This window comes from Entelurus aequoreus, linkage group LG17 (assembly GCF_033978785.1).
Source record: "Entelurus aequoreus isolate RoL-2023_Sb linkage group LG17, RoL_Eaeq_v1.1, whole genome shotgun sequence".
NCBI lineage: Eukaryota > Metazoa > Chordata > Actinopteri > Syngnathiformes > Syngnathidae > Entelurus > Entelurus aequoreus.
In genome coordinates, this window is record NC_084747.1 from 42,298,541 (window position 1) to 42,314,576 (window position 16,036).

At 37.8% G+C, this 16,036-nt stretch overlaps 1 protein-coding gene across 1 annotated transcript in view; it reads right to left on the bottom strand.

Moving 5' to 3' along the window:
* Nucleotides 1-16,036, bottom strand: part of LOC133632895 (nuclear receptor subfamily 6 group A member 1-A-like) — a 267,492-nt gene that overhangs the window by 210,932 nt on the left and 40,524 nt on the right. Inside the window, exon 2 of the mRNA XM_062025697.1 lies at nt 10,280-10,327. Coding sequence (XP_061881681.1) covers nt 10,280-10,327 — 48 coding nt within the window. The remainder of the gene's footprint in view (nt 1-10,279; nt 10,328-16,036) is intronic.

The following is a 16,036-nucleotide window of genomic DNA, read 5'->3' on the forward strand; positions in this document are numbered from 1 at the left end:
TAATATGAAATAAAATGAACGAACGAAAATCCATCCATCCATCCATTTTCTACCGCTTGTCCCTTTCGGGGTCGCGGGGGGTGCCGGAGCCTATCTCAGCTGCACATGTGTGGAAGGCGGGGTACACCCTGGACAAGTCGCCACCTCATCACAGGGCCAACACAGATAAACAGACAAAATGTACACTCACATTCACACACTAGGGCCAATTTAGTGTTGCCAATCAACCTATCCCCAGGTGCATGTCTTTGGAGGTGGGAGGAAGCCAGAGTACTCGGAGGGAACCTACACAGTCATTGGGAGAACATGCAAACTCCACACAGAAAGATCCCGAGCCCGGGATTGAACTCAGGACCTTCGTATTGTGAGGCACATGGACTAACCGCTGTGCCACAAATAAGTTATATATTTAAATTATTAGAAAGAAAATGCAAGTAAAACATTTTTTTTTTTAAGTATTTTAATTTTTAATATAAATAAATTAAATAGAAAGATTGATAATGAATGTAAAAAAAAAAAATATATATATATATATATATATATATATATATATATATATATATATATATATATATATATATATATATATATATATATATATATATATATATATATATATATATATATATATATATATATATATATATGTCTTAATTAGATTATCCAAAAAAATAGTGCACGATACCGTGGTAGAGCGTAATAGCGTAAAATCTCCTGAGGATTGAGGAAAACCCCTCATGAAACAGGCCTGTAGAGTAAACATATGAAACCTAAAGAGTACCTTATTCACCATTTGATTGGCAGCAGTTAACGGGTTATGTTTAAAAGCTCATACCAGCATTCTTCCCTGCTTGGCACTCAGCATCAAGGGTTGGAATTGGGGGTTAAATCACCAAAAATGATTCCCAGGCACGGCACCGCTGCTGCCCACTGCTCCCCTTACCTCCCAGGGGGTGAACAAGGGGATGGGTCAAATGCAGAAGACAAATTTCACCACACCTAGTGTGTGTGTGACAATCATTGGTATACTTAACTTTAACTTTACACTTACAAACTGTAGCACACAAAAAAGCACATTTAATAAAAAAAACGTTATGGTCTTACCTTTACTTATAAGTGCGGGAGCAGTGGTGTTCGTGTTGGAGGAATTGTGAATGAATGAAATATGAAATCCGCGCTGCAGTCTGCAGGTGTACCTAATGTTGTGTCCCTGTTCACGGCTCCTCCGGCGCGCCGCGCGAGCATTGTTGTTTTTGCACTTTTTGGCGTCTTGTTAAGTGACTTTTTTTGGGTGGATTCGGTCTTGCACGTGGAGGGTTTAGGTGTGGGCTTTGGTTGGTGTGGCGCTCCCGTCGGGCGGTGCATTCTGCGGCGCAGGTGCTTGGCACCAGGAGGCGGGGTTATGAGACGAGCCTCCAGTTTTATGATCGCTCAGCACAATAAATACATTACACACATACAGTTGTTGACAAAATACACTGTACATTATATACCTCAGCTAACTAAACTATGGAAATGTATAATATAATTCATATAGCAATACGGTCTCACTGCACAGCAGGCCAGCAGTTAGCAGAGTCATTGCGCACAATCCATGTTGAGGCACAAATCAGTGACGTGCCTCATCTGGCTGCTGATCACCGCACCGTCTCTTCTCAGTATTTGAACGGCAAATGTGAAAATAAAAATAAAAATAATCTAAAACTTTTTTTTTGTTTTTACTTTTTTTTTTCTTTCCATGATGGCAGGTGAGGCCGTGCCTCCCCTGCCTCTAGTGACTGCACGCCACTGATATATATATGTATATATATACATACATACACAAATATACCATAAAATATATCATATGTTTTACCGCCAGGTGGCGCGCTACATCTAAAGGCAATGGTGATGTAGATAAAAGGAAATATAATATGCAATAAAATTAATGAGTAAACACAAAATAAGTTATATACTTAAATTATTAATAAGGAAATACGAGTAAAAAATAGATGTTAATAGGGGTAATTTAATTATTAATATAAAGAAATAAAATGGAAATATAGATAATAATTGTTAAAAATATATATATAAAAATATAATATATACCATAAAATATATAATATGTTTTACCACCAGACTTCCCTCTCCTCAGCCACTTCGTCCAGCTCCTCCCGGGAGATCCCGTGGCGTTCCCAGGCCAGCCGGGAGACATAGTCTTCCCAACGTGTCCTGGGTCTTCCCCTTGGCCTCCTGCCGGTCGGACGTGCCCCAAACACCTCCCTTGGGAGGCGTTCGGGTGGCATCCTGACCAGATGCCCGAACCACCTCATCTGGCTCCTCTCGATGTGGAGGAGCAGCGGCTTTACTCTGAGTTCCTCCCGGATGACAGAGCTTCTCACCCTATCTCTAAGGGAGAGACCCGCCACCCGGCGGATGAAACCCATTTCGTCCGCTTGTACCCGTGATATTGTCCTTTCGATCATAACCCAAAGCTCATGACCATAGGTGAGGATGGGAACGTAGATCGACCGGTAAATTGAGAGCTTGGCCTTCCGGCTCAGCTCCTTCTTCACAACGGATCGATACAGCGTCTGCATTACTGAAGACGCCGCACATATCCGCCTGTCGATCTCACGATCCACGCTTCCCCCACTCGTGAGCAAGACTCCTAGGTACTTGAACTCCTCCACTTGGGGAAAGATCTCCTCCCAAACCTAGAGATGGCACTCCACCCTTTCCCGGGCGAGAACCATGGACTCGGACTTGGAGGTGCTGATTCTCATCCTAGTCGCTTCACACTTGGCTGCGAACCGATCCAGTGAGAGCTGAAGATCTTGGCCAGTTGAAGCCATCAGGACCACATCATCTGCAAAAAGCAGAGACCTAATCCTGCAGCCACCAAACCGGATCCCCTCAACGCCCTGACTCCGCCTAGAAATTCTGTCCATAAAAGTTATGAACAGAATCGGTGACAAAGGGCAGCCTTGGCCGAGTCCAACCCTCACTGGAAACGGGTCCAACTTACTGCCGGCAATGCGGACCAAGCTCTGACACTGATCATACAGGGAACGGACCGCCATAATCAGACAGTCCGATACCCCATACGCTCTGAGCACTCCCCACAGGACTTCCCGGGGGACACGGTCGAATGCCTTCTCCAAGTCCACAAAGCACATGTAGACTGGTTGGGCAAACTCCCATGCACCCTCAAGGACCCTGCCGAGAGTATAGAGCTGGTCTACCGTTCCACGACCAGGACGAAAACCACACTGTTCCTCCTGGATCCGAGGTTCGACTATCGGCGTAGCCTCCTCTCCAGTACACCTGAATAGACCTTACCGGGAAAGCTGAGGAGTGCGATCCCACAATAGTTGGAACACACCCTCCGGTTCCCCTTCTTAAAGAGAGGAACCACCACCCCGGTCTGCCAATCCAGAGGTACCGCCCCCGATGTCCACGAGATGTTACAGAGTCTTATCAACCTCAGCCCCAGAAATAGGAGAGCCCACCACAGATTCCCCAGGCACTGCTTCCTCATAGGAAGATGTGTTGGTGGGATTGAGGAGGTCTTCGAAGTATTCCCTCCACCGATCCACAACAGCCACAGTAGAGGTCAGCAGCACACCATCCTCACCATACACGGTGTTGACAGTGCACTGCTTCCCCCCCCCCCCTGAGGCGGCAGATGGTGGACCAGAATTGCTTCGAAGCCGTCCGGAAGTCGTTTTCCATGGCTTCCCCAAACTCCTCCCATGTCCGAGTTTTTGCATCCGCGACCGCCGAATCCGCACTTCGCTTGGCCTGTCGGTACCTGTCCGCTGCCTCTGGAGTCCCATGAGCCAAAAGGACCCGATAGAACTCTTTCTTCAGTTTGACGGCATCTCTCACTGCTGGTGTCCACCAGCGGGTTCTAGGATTACCGGCACGACAGGCACCAACCACCTTGCGGCCACAGCTCCAATCAGCCGCCTCGACAATAGAGGCACGGAACATGGTCCACTCGGACTCAATATCCAGTGCCTCCCTCGTGACATGTTCAAAGTTCTTCCGGAGGTGGGAATTGAAACTCTCTCTGACAGGAGACTCTGCTAGACGTTCCCAGCAGACCCTCACAATATGTTTGGGCCTGCCAGGTCTGTCCGGTATCCTGCCCCACAATCGGATATAATAATGTATGAAATAAAATCAACAAATTAAAATAAGTTATATATTTAAATTATTCATAAGGAAATACAAGTAAAAAATAGATTTTAATAGGAGTAATTTAAATGTTAATACGAAGAAATTAAATGGAAATATTGATAATAAATGTACAAAAAATATATATAAAAGTATAATATATACCATAAAATATATAATATGTTTTACCACCAGGTGGCGCGCGAGATCTAATGGCAATGCAGTGTTTCCCATAAACTGCCAAGATACCTGTAGCGGTGGGGGCGTGGCTATGGGCGTGGTCACCATGACATCGAGTAATTTGCATAATTTACTACAATGACATGATTTTCTCTAAAAAGGCTCAAAAAATGTATACTTGCTAATTAATAATAACAGTTTTGTTTTAAACGTCCATCCATCCATCCATCCATTTTACAATATAATTACAACCCTTTATGTACATATTTATATACAGATTTGAACAATAAGTTATTCACTGAAATATATTTATTAATTGTGGTTCTTACAAAAAATATATCTTATAAAATATAAAAGCTAAAATGTCTCTTAAAGCTCTGCCCCTTTAATTAGTGCATACTAAATATTTTAACTTTAGCCTACTACTACAACCATATTATTTACCAGCAACATAAAGTGAAACAGAGGCAGAGGTGTCCTGCCACAGTCAGTAACAAACAAACAGAAAACAGTAGTGGTCAAATACAAATAAGGCAACAAGAGAAGTATCCTACACTTCTCTTTTGTAAAGTAAATCTGAACAGCCTATATGGGCATCTACATCAACTATATGATTTGCCTGAGAAGCTGGACAGGACAAAAACAAAAAACAAAAACAAAAAATTGTTTTTTTTATTTGTGGTTGACGTAATTCTTTCGTGGCGGGCCGCCACAAATACATGAATGTGTGGGAAACACTGCAATGGTGATGTAGATAAAAGGAAATATAATATACCATACCAACCTTATTTATAAAGTCCTTTAAAAACAATATGAAATAAAATGAATGAGTAAACAGGAAATAAGTTATATACTTAAATTATTAATGAGGAAATACGAGTAAAAAATAGATGTTAATAGGGGTGATTTAATTATTAATATAAAGAAATTAAACGGAAAGACTGATGATTGTAAAAGAAAAATATATTAAAATATAATATATACCATAAAATATATAATATGTTTTACCACCAAGTGGCGCGCTACATCGAATGGCAATGGTGAGGCAGAAAAAAGGAAAATAATATGAAATAAAATGAACGAAGGAGGAGCAGCGGCTTTACTTTGAGCTCCTCCCTCCACATCGAGAGGAACCAGATGAGGTGGTTCGGGCATCTGGTCAGGATGCCACCCGAACGCCTCCCTAGGGAGGTGTTTCGGGCACGTCCGACCGGTAGGAGGCCACGGGGAAGACCCAGGACACGTTGGGAAGACTATGTCCTGGGAACGCCTCGGCGTCCCCCGGGAAGAGCTGGACAAAGTGGCTGGGGAGAGGAAAGTCTGGGCTTCCCTGCTTAGGCTGCTGCCCCCGCGACCCGACCTCGGATAAGCGGAGGAAGATGGATGGCTGGAAAATTAACGAATGAAAATGTTATATATTTAAATTATTAGTAAGGAAATACGTGTAAAAAATAGATGTTATTAGGAGTAATTTAATTGTTAATATAAATAAATTAAATAGAAAGATTGATAATAAATGTAAAAAATATATATATAAAAATATGCCATACAATATACTATGTTTTACCACCAGGTGGCGCGCTACATCTAATGGCAATGGTGATGTAGATAAAAGGAAATATAATATATCCATATAATATATGAAATAAAATGAATGAGTAAACAGAAAATAAGTTATATACTTAAATTATTAATAAGGAAATAAGAGTAAAAAATAGATGTTAATAGGGGCAATTTAATTATTAATATAAAGAAATTAAACGGAAAGACTGATGATTGTAAAAAAAAAAATATATATATATATGTATATAATATATCCCATAAAATATACAATGTGTTTTACCACCAAGTGGCGTGCTACATCGAATGACAATGGTGAGGTAGAAAGAAGGAAAATAATATGAAATAAAATGAACAAATGAAAATAAGCTATATATTTAAATTATTAGTAACGAAATACGAGTAAAAAATAGATGCTAATAGGAATAATTTAATTGTTAATATAAATAAATTAAATAGAAACATTGATAATAAATGTAAAAAATATATATATAAAGATATGCCATAAAATATACAATGTTTTACCACCAGGTGGCGCGCTACATCTAATGGCAATGGTGATGTAGATAAAAGGAAATATAATTTATGAAATAAAATGAACGAGTAAACAGAAAATAAGTTATATACTTAAATTATTAATAAGGAAATAAGAGTTAAAAATAGATGTTAATAGGGGCAATTTAATTATTTATGTAAAGAAATTAAACGGAAAGACAGATGATTGTAAAAAAAACAAACATAAAAATATAATACATACCATAAAATATATAATATGTGTTACCACCAGGTAGAGCGATACATCGAATGGCAATGGTGAGGCAGAAAAAGGGAAAATAATAATGTATGAAATAAAATGAACGAATGAAAATAAGTTGTATATTTAAATTATTAGTAAGGAAATACGAGTAAAAAATAGCTGTTAATGGGAGTAATTTAATTGTTAATATAAATAAATTAAGTAGAAAAATTGATAATGAATGTAAAAAAATATATATATATAAATATACCATAAAATGTATGATATGTTTTACCACCAGGTGGCGCGCTAGATCTAATGGAAATGGTGAGGCAGAAAAAAGGAAATATAATATGAAATAAAATGAATGAATAAACAGAAAATAAGTTATATACTTAAATTATGAATAAGTAAATGCGATTAAAAAATAGATGTTAATGAGAGTAATTGAATTATCAATATAAAGAAATTAAACGGAATGACTGATAATGATTGTAAAAAAATATATATATTATAATATGTTTTACCAACAGATGGCGCTCTACATCTAGTGGCAATGGTGAAGCAGAAAAAAGAAAAAGTAATAATATATTAAATGAATGAAAATTACATTATATACTTAAATTATTATTACGGTAATCCATCCATCCATCCATTTTTTACCGCTTGTCCCGTTCGGGGTCGCGGGGGGTGCTGGAGCCTATCTCAGCTGCTTCGGGCGGAAGGCGGGGTACACCCTGGACAAGTCGCCACCTCATCGCAGGGCCAACACAGATAGACAGACAACGATGAAAAAAATTGACTTTAATTGGGGTAGTTTAATAATTAATATAAAAGGGATTAAAATGGATTAATTGACAATAAATGTAAAAATAAAATATAAAATATATATCAGGGGTGTCAGACTGATGTTCATTGAGGGCCACATGGAATAATGTAATCATTAATATAAAGAGATTAAATGGAAAGATTCATAAGAAATACAAAAAAATTTATAATATGTACTGTATAACATAAAATATATTATGTTTTAACACCAGGTGGCACTCTACATCTAATGGCAATGATAAGGCAGAAAAAAGGAAAAAATTGTATATGAAATAAGAATCAATAACATGAACGAATGACTAGAAAATAAGATGTATCGCAACAAATAGACACAAAATATAAGTTATTAATAAGGATTTAAGAGTAAAAAATAGATGTTATGAAGAGTAATTTAATAAAATTAATACAAAGAGATTAAATGAAAAGATTGATAATAAATGTATGATAATAATAATAAAATATGATATATATGACAAAATGTACATCAGGGGTGTCAGACTTGTGTTCATTGAGGGCCACGTGGCAGTTATAGCTGCCCTCAGAGGGCCACTTGTAACAGTGGATAAATAATACAGGCATCCAGCGCTGCACTTTATTCACTTTGTTATGTTACAGCAAGGGATGATGTTTGATAAGAAATTATCGAGTTCGAACCTATTATCGAATCGATTCCTTATTGATTCTCTTATCGAGTCCAGATAGATTGTTGTATATGGAAAAAAACACAATATTTGGTTTAACAAATCACTTCACATTCTCTACTGCTCGCTACTATAGTATTACCATATAGGGGTTATTGTGCAGAAATGTGGGGAAATAACTACAAATGTGCGCTACATTTGTTAACCATCCATCCATCCATCCATTTTCTACCGCTTATTCCCTTCGGGGTCGCGGGGGGTGCTGGGGCCTATCTCAGCTACAATCGGGCGGAAGGCGGGGTACACCCTGGACAAGTCGCCACCTCATCACAGGGCCAACACAGATAGACATAAAACATTTACACTCACATTCACACACTAGGGCCAATTTAGTGTTGCCAATCAACCTATCCCCAGGTGCATGTCTTTGGAGGTGGGAGGAAGCCGGAGTACCCGGAGGGAACCCACGCAGTCACGGGGAGGACATGCAAACTCCACACAGAAAGATCCAGAGCCCGGGATTGAACCCAAGACTACTCAGACCTTCGTATTGTGAGGCAGACGCACTAACCCCTCTGCCACCGTAATTAATTAGACTGATACATAATGTTGGATATAGAGAACATACAAACATTTTATTTATTGAGTCAAAAATATTAAAGTTCGATGATTTGGTAAAATTGCAAACAGCTAAAATTATGTGGAATTAAATGATGGAATGGATTAAGTAAAGAAGTTAAACATTGTACTGATATGATCCAGTTTAAGAGGTTGTTCAAATGAATAGTGCTTACAAAGTACAAAGAAGAAGAATTATGAGAAATACTTTCAACCTTATTGAAAATAAGATATTTTTCATCGCAGAATATTAATAATGACTGAATTGATTAATTACATATTACAAAACTGTTGTATATACTAATTCACAGATATTTTATTATAAAAAGGTCAGTAAATGATGTATATATTTGTATAAAGTGGGAAAGGGGTAGGATTAAATAAGCTTTACTTCTTCCTACTCCTGTAAAGTGAAATGATATTAAACTGTGATGTATTATGATGTGGTCGGATCATGTTTTGTTTAGTTATGTTCTGTTAGTTTTGGACTTCCTTAGTTGTTTTGTGCACTTCGGGGGTTTGTTTTAGTCACCATGGTTACTTATGATTTTCACCTGCCTTGTGCGCGCACCTGTTGCTCATCAGAGACTCTATTTAAGCCTGCCTTTTCCGGTCACTCGTCGTGGCTTCATTGTTTGCATTTGCAACAGTTACGTAGGCATTCTGGTTTTCGAGCTCATGATTCCTGTGCTAAGTTACTTTAGCTTCTAGTATTCCTGTGCTAACTAAGTTTTTGCTTTAGCTTCTCGTGCGAACGGCACGCTTTCCTTTTGTTTCGTTCCTGTCTGTTGTAATGTGTATGATTTATGAGAAATAAATCATCTCCTACCTGCACGCTTTCGTCCGGAGCCGTCAGTTTTGCGTCCCGGGAACTAACCGCAGCACGCTGCACCCCACCGTGACTAATGACTGCGCTACGTGACGTCATTTCTTGTGATGTCACACGGGGCATTTCTTGTCGGGACGGGAGTCGTTCCCAGGGATTCGAATAAAGAACCAACTCTTTTTCTTTACTATAGTGGTCTTGAGAACGGGTACCGGTTCTCAAAAAGGGATTTGAGTCAGAGAACTCGGTTCTTTTCTTATCGAACAACCGGGAAAACCGGTTTCGAGCATTATCCCTAGTTACAGCTTCATTCCAAAATGGGATAAATTATTTTTTTCCTCAAAATTCTACACACAATACCCCATAATGACAACGTGAAAAGGTTTTTGTTTTTGTTTTTTAAATTGCAAACATATTAAAAACAAAATAGTGAGAAATGACATGTATGCCGCACGTTCGGACAAATTTGGAACTTTTTGGAAAAAAAACAACTTTAGAACAGAGTCTTGCATTCAACCCAATGTAAAGATGCTATTCCGATGCAGTAAGACCCATGATGCAGTGTGCTTCCACGTCACACTTTAAAACCCTATGGCCAACAAAAGTGCTAAACCATACTAAATATAACAACACAGAGATCAGGCAGACCTTCCTTGTCAAATATATTTCTCAGGGAACAATTGGCAATAAAGTACTTAAAAAGTGAGAAAAATGAAATGTCTGACTCACCCATGCTGTCATTTTGTTCAGCTTCCAATGTGGGCTCCCCATAAAAGCCTGAAAGAAACGTCACAAATGGGTTAGCAAAGATACCAAGTCTTCTTTCGATAAAGACAATATCGACAAATCAGTTACACACAGTGGGTCTGGATTAATTTTTGCTTCATTCTTGTGAGAATCCTGCGTGTGACTGTAGCATTAAGGAGTGAGGGTTGGTTCATTTATCCAGGACTAGCTGCAGTGTGTGCAAACAACCACCAGGTGGCCTCTGTGAGCAGAAAACATATCATCTCTTTCTCACTTATCAGGTCTTCACTTCGAGGAAACGCTGTTCTTTACTCACGTTTTACGTGAGGGATGAGGCAAAAACCTAATCCGGACCCACTGTGCTTGGAAGTATCTCAATCAATTCCAGCAGGATGTCACGATGGCGCCAATTCACGCAAATTATGCAGAGCCTCAAATGTTGTGCAATATCAGCGACTTCCTCGCACATTCCGACCAATCAGCATCATTTTCACCAGTCGAATTTGTCTGGTCGTTTATGGATGTATGTTATATTGTCTTTTTATTCCAGCGAGTTAATCCATTTTGGGGGGTTTACTGAGTGTTGTTAAAAGGAAAAGTGGTAAAAATGCCCCTGTGCCAACTTTTTTGCAATGTGTTGCTGCCATTAAATTCTAAGTTAATGATTTGCAAAAAAAAAAATGAAGTTTCTCAGTTCGAACATTCAATTGAATATAGGTTGAAAAGGATTTGCAAAGTATTGGATTCTGTTTTTATTTACGATTTACACAACGTACCAACTTCACTGGTTTTGTACAACTATTCTTATTAATGGACGACAAAGAAGTTTGTTCCCTGAGGTGAATGTCTGCTGTACATTTGTATTACATTATTTCATAAAACTACAATAGTTGTTTGTTCTACATGCTATTGTATTGTCTTTAAAACAATAAAAATAAAATGTTTATCTGTGAAAGTTAATTGTATCGAGGTTCATTTGTGTCCTTACTACGAAATCGTATTTTTGAAAACTGAATTTATGTATCTGAATTCCATGCGTTTAAATTTTGTAAAATTACTTAATTGAATTACAATTTGTGAGAAACATTTAAAAAATTTGTTTGCTAAAATACATCCATCCATCTATTTTCTACCGCTTGTCCCTTTTGGGGTCGCGGGGGGTGCTGGAGTCTATCTCAGCTGCATTCGGGCGGAAGGCAGTGTACACCCTGGACAAGTCGCCACCTCATCACAGGGCCAACACAGATAAACAGACAACATTCACACTCACATTCACACACTAGGGCCAATTTAGTAGGGCTAGGAATCTTTGGGTGTCCCACGATTCGATTGAATATCGATTCTTGGGGTCACGATTCGATTCAAAATCGATTTTTTTTTCAATTCAACACGATTCTCGATTCAGAAACAATTTTTTTCCCGATTAAAAACGATTCTCTATTCATTCAATACATAGGATTTCAGCAGGATCTACCCCAGTCTGCTGACATGCAAGCAGAGTAGTAGATTTTTGTAAACAGCTTTTATAATGGTAAAGGACAATGTTTTATCAACTGATTGCAATAATGTAAATTTGTTTTAACTATTAAATGAACCAAAAATATGACTTATTTTATCTTTGTAAAAATATTGGACACAGTGTGTTGTTAAAGGCTTACTGAAACCCACTACTACCGACCACGCAGTCTGATAGTTTATATATCAATGATGAAATCTTAACATTATAACACATGCCAATACGGCCGGGTTAACTTATAAAGTGACATTTTAAATTTGCCGCTAAACTTCCGGTTCGAAACGCCTCTGAGGATGACGTATGCGCGTGACGTAGACCGGCGAACACGGGTATGCCTTCCACATTGAAGCCAATACGAAAAAGCTCTGTTTTCATTTCATAATTCCACAGTATTCTGGACATCTGTGTTCGTGAATCTGTTTCAATCATGTTCATTGCATTATGAAGAAGGAAGCTGAGCAAGCAAAGAAGAAAGTTGTCGGTGCGAAATGGACGTATTTTTCGAACGTAGTCAGCCACAACAGTACACAGCCGGCGCTTCTTTGTTTACATTCCCGAAAGATGCAGTCAAGATGGAAGAACTCGGATAACAGAGACTCTAACCAGGAGGACATTTGACTTGGATACACAGACGCCTGTAGAGAACTGGGACAACACAGACTCTTACCAGGATTACTTTGATTTGGATGACAAAGACGCAGACGTGCTACTGTGAGTATGCAGCTTTGGCTTTTTTTTGCGTATGTACGTAACTTTTTTTAAATATATAAGCTTTATGAACCTTGGGTTAGGTGAACGGTCTTTTGGGCTGAGTGATTGTGTGTGTTGATCATGTGTTTGAATTGTATTGGCGTGTTCTATGGAGCTAGGAGCTAGCAGAGGAGCTAGGAGCTAGCATAACACGTACCGTACCGTACGTGCGCGTCACGTACGTAACTTTTTAAAAATATATAAGCTTTATGAACCTTGGGTTAGGTGAACGGTCTTTTGGGCTGAGTGATTGTGTGTGTTGATCAGGTGTTTGAATTGTATTGGCGTGTTCTATGGAGCTAGGAGCTAGCAGAGGAGCTAGGAGCTAGCATAACAAACACGCAGGTGTTATTATGCAGGATTAATTTGTGGCATATTAAATATAAGCCTGGTTGTGTTGTGGCTAATAGAGTATATATATGTCTTGTGTTTATTTACTGTTGTAGTCATTCCCAGCTGAATATCAGGTACCGTGAGTATGCAGCCTTGGCTGCTAAACATTCGATAACTTGACCGTATGTGCGCGTCACGTACGTAACTTTTTAAAAATATATAAGCTTTATGAACCTTGGGTTAGGTAAACGGTCTTTTGGGCTGAGTGATTGTGTGTGTTGATCAGGTGTTTGAATTGTATTGGCGTGTTCTATGGAGCTAGGAGCTAGCAGAGGAGCTAGGAGCTAGCATAACAAACACGCAGGTGTTTTTATGCAGGATTAATTTGTGGCATATTAAATATAAGCCCGGTTGTGTTGTGGCTAATAGAGTATATATATGTCTTGTGTTTATTTACTGTTGTAGTCATTCCCAGCTGAATATCAGGTCACCCCCGGCTCTCACAGCATCTTCCCTATCTGAATAGCTTCAACTCCCCACTAGTCCTTCACTTGCACTTTACTCATCCACAAATCTTTCATCCTCGCTCAAATTAATGGGGAAATTGTCGCTTTCTCGGTCTGAATCTCTCTCACTTCATGCGGCCATCATTGTAAACAATAGGGAACTTTGCGTATATGTTCAACTGACTACGTCACGCTACTTCCGGTAGGTGCAAGCCTTTTTTTTTATCAGATACCAAAAGTTGCAATCTTTATCGTCGTTGTTCTATACTAAATCCTTTCAGCAAAAATATGGCAATATCGCGAAATGATCAAGTATGACACATAGAATAGATCTGCTATCCCCGTTTAAATAAAAAAAATTCATTTCAGTAGGCCTTTAAGCTTATAAGATGCGATGCAAGTGTAAGCCACTGTGACACTATTGTTCTTTTTTAAATTTTTTATAAATGTCTAATGATAATGTCAATGAGGGATTTTTAATCACTGCTATGTTGAAATTGTAACTAATAATGATACTGTTGTTGATAATATTCATTTTTGTTTCACTACTTTTGGTTTGTTCTGTGTCGTGTTTGTGTCTCCTCTCAATTGCTCTGTTTATTGCAGTTCTGAGTGTTGCTGGGTCGGGTTTGGTTTTGGAATTGGATTGCATTGTTATGGTATTGCTGTGTATTGTTTTGTTGGATTGATTAATTTAAAAAATTAATAAATAAAAAAATACATTTAAAAATGAGAATCGATTCTGAATCGCACAACGTGAGAATCGCGATTCGAATTCCAATCGATTTTTTCCCACACCCCTACATTTTAGTGTTGGTGTTGTAAAATTCAGTGCACAAAAAAAATCAGTGCAAATAAAAAATGTGTGTATAAAAAATAAGTGTAAAAAAGTCAGTGCAGAAAAAATTCAGAGTAAAAAAATGTATTGTAAAAAATTTGGTGCAGAAAAATTCAGTGTATAAAAATTTGAGGGGAAAAATCAGTGTAAAAAAATTTGAGGGGAAAAATCAGTGTAAAAATATTTGATGCTTTAAATTTCAAGAACCCCTTTCGGTAAATCAAGAAAAAAGGGAACAAGCACTTTTCGTTCTCGTCAGTTCCAGGTCCTAAATAGCTGTCAAACTGTCCAAACTTTTCAGATTATATCCTCAGCCATCTACTTTTTAGGTGAGATGCATCATTTATGATTTACAAAAACCTTACAGGAAGCAGGGAAGCAGCAGACCCCTTGATAATGTAAACATAGGGACACAGGAAGTGATCACGGTGCTGCTATAAATAGTTGGTCTGAGTTAATGTTTATAATAACAACATCACTAATACTTGTTATTAATTCAAGTCACGACATGTAAATGGAGTATTGTTGTCGCTTTTTGAATGGTATTTTATCGAATTTTATGGGCGGAATAGTGGAGCTCCCATTGGCTTCGCTGTAAGCTGATTTAATTATAGTTTAATATTTATAATGCATTTAAAAAATAGTACAACCGTCGTCATGTCTCTCATAATGATTGTGAACGATAGGCAACATTCCCAAAAAATGTGCAGTGCCCCTTTAATCAAGTGAGTGTTGAGTTTTGAAGCAACAAATATTTATACACTAAATATTTGCAAAATTAATTTTTATACATTTTGTTTTATTTACACTACATTTTTCCACACTGTATTTTAGCAAACTGAATCTTTAACATGCTTTATGCTCACATTTTAATTCAAAGAAATTGTCAGCCCAATTTGATGAAAAAAAACGAAAAACTATTTAGTTCACAAAATTCAAATGCAAAAAATTCATATACTTTTCAAATTTTCTTGTAATCAGACAATATTTTTCGGTATATTAGATGGACTTTTTTACTCGACCCTTCTGAAGAAGACTGCAGATGACAGTTAAAACAAAATTCCATCTTGTATACCGAAAAATATTGTCTGATTACAAGAACATTTGAAAACTATATGAATAAGAAGACATAATGAAGCTTTTAGTGCAAAAAATTTGGTGTGTCAAAAAAAAGGTTTCGTAATAGAGACACAAATTAACCTACCAGCATATCAGTATGTGGAATTAAATTATGGGATGGATTAAGCAAGGGAGTCAAACAAAACATTAATATGATTCAGTTTAAGAGACTGTTCAAACTACAAGTGTTCCCAAAGTACAAAGAAGAAGAATTACCATAAACATATTGAACCTTTTTTTTTTTTTAATGAGATAATCTAATTAATCTCTTAGGTGAACCATAAACTACTTAACTATTTATTTATGAGAACTTTCATTATCGTGTGTATTTATGTCTAATATTTGTATTAATGTATTTAATACTTCTTTACTTACTTATGGTATGTTTATTATTTATTCACTGTTCCATTACAGACAACAAAGAAATAGGACAAAACTGCTATGACATGAAAAGGGGTAGGATTAAGTACGCACGACTTCTTCCTACTCCTTTTCGCGCATGCTGTAATGAAACAACTAGAAATATGTGTCGCATTGTAGTTTAATGCGTGTTGCAAACAAACTGACACTAACTAACTAACCTCCATACACGTTAAACGTAAAAATGGTGGTATTTTGCACCAATTAAATTCAGTTCACTCCCTTACGGGTATTACGAGTATTTTGAGTTCCAAGCT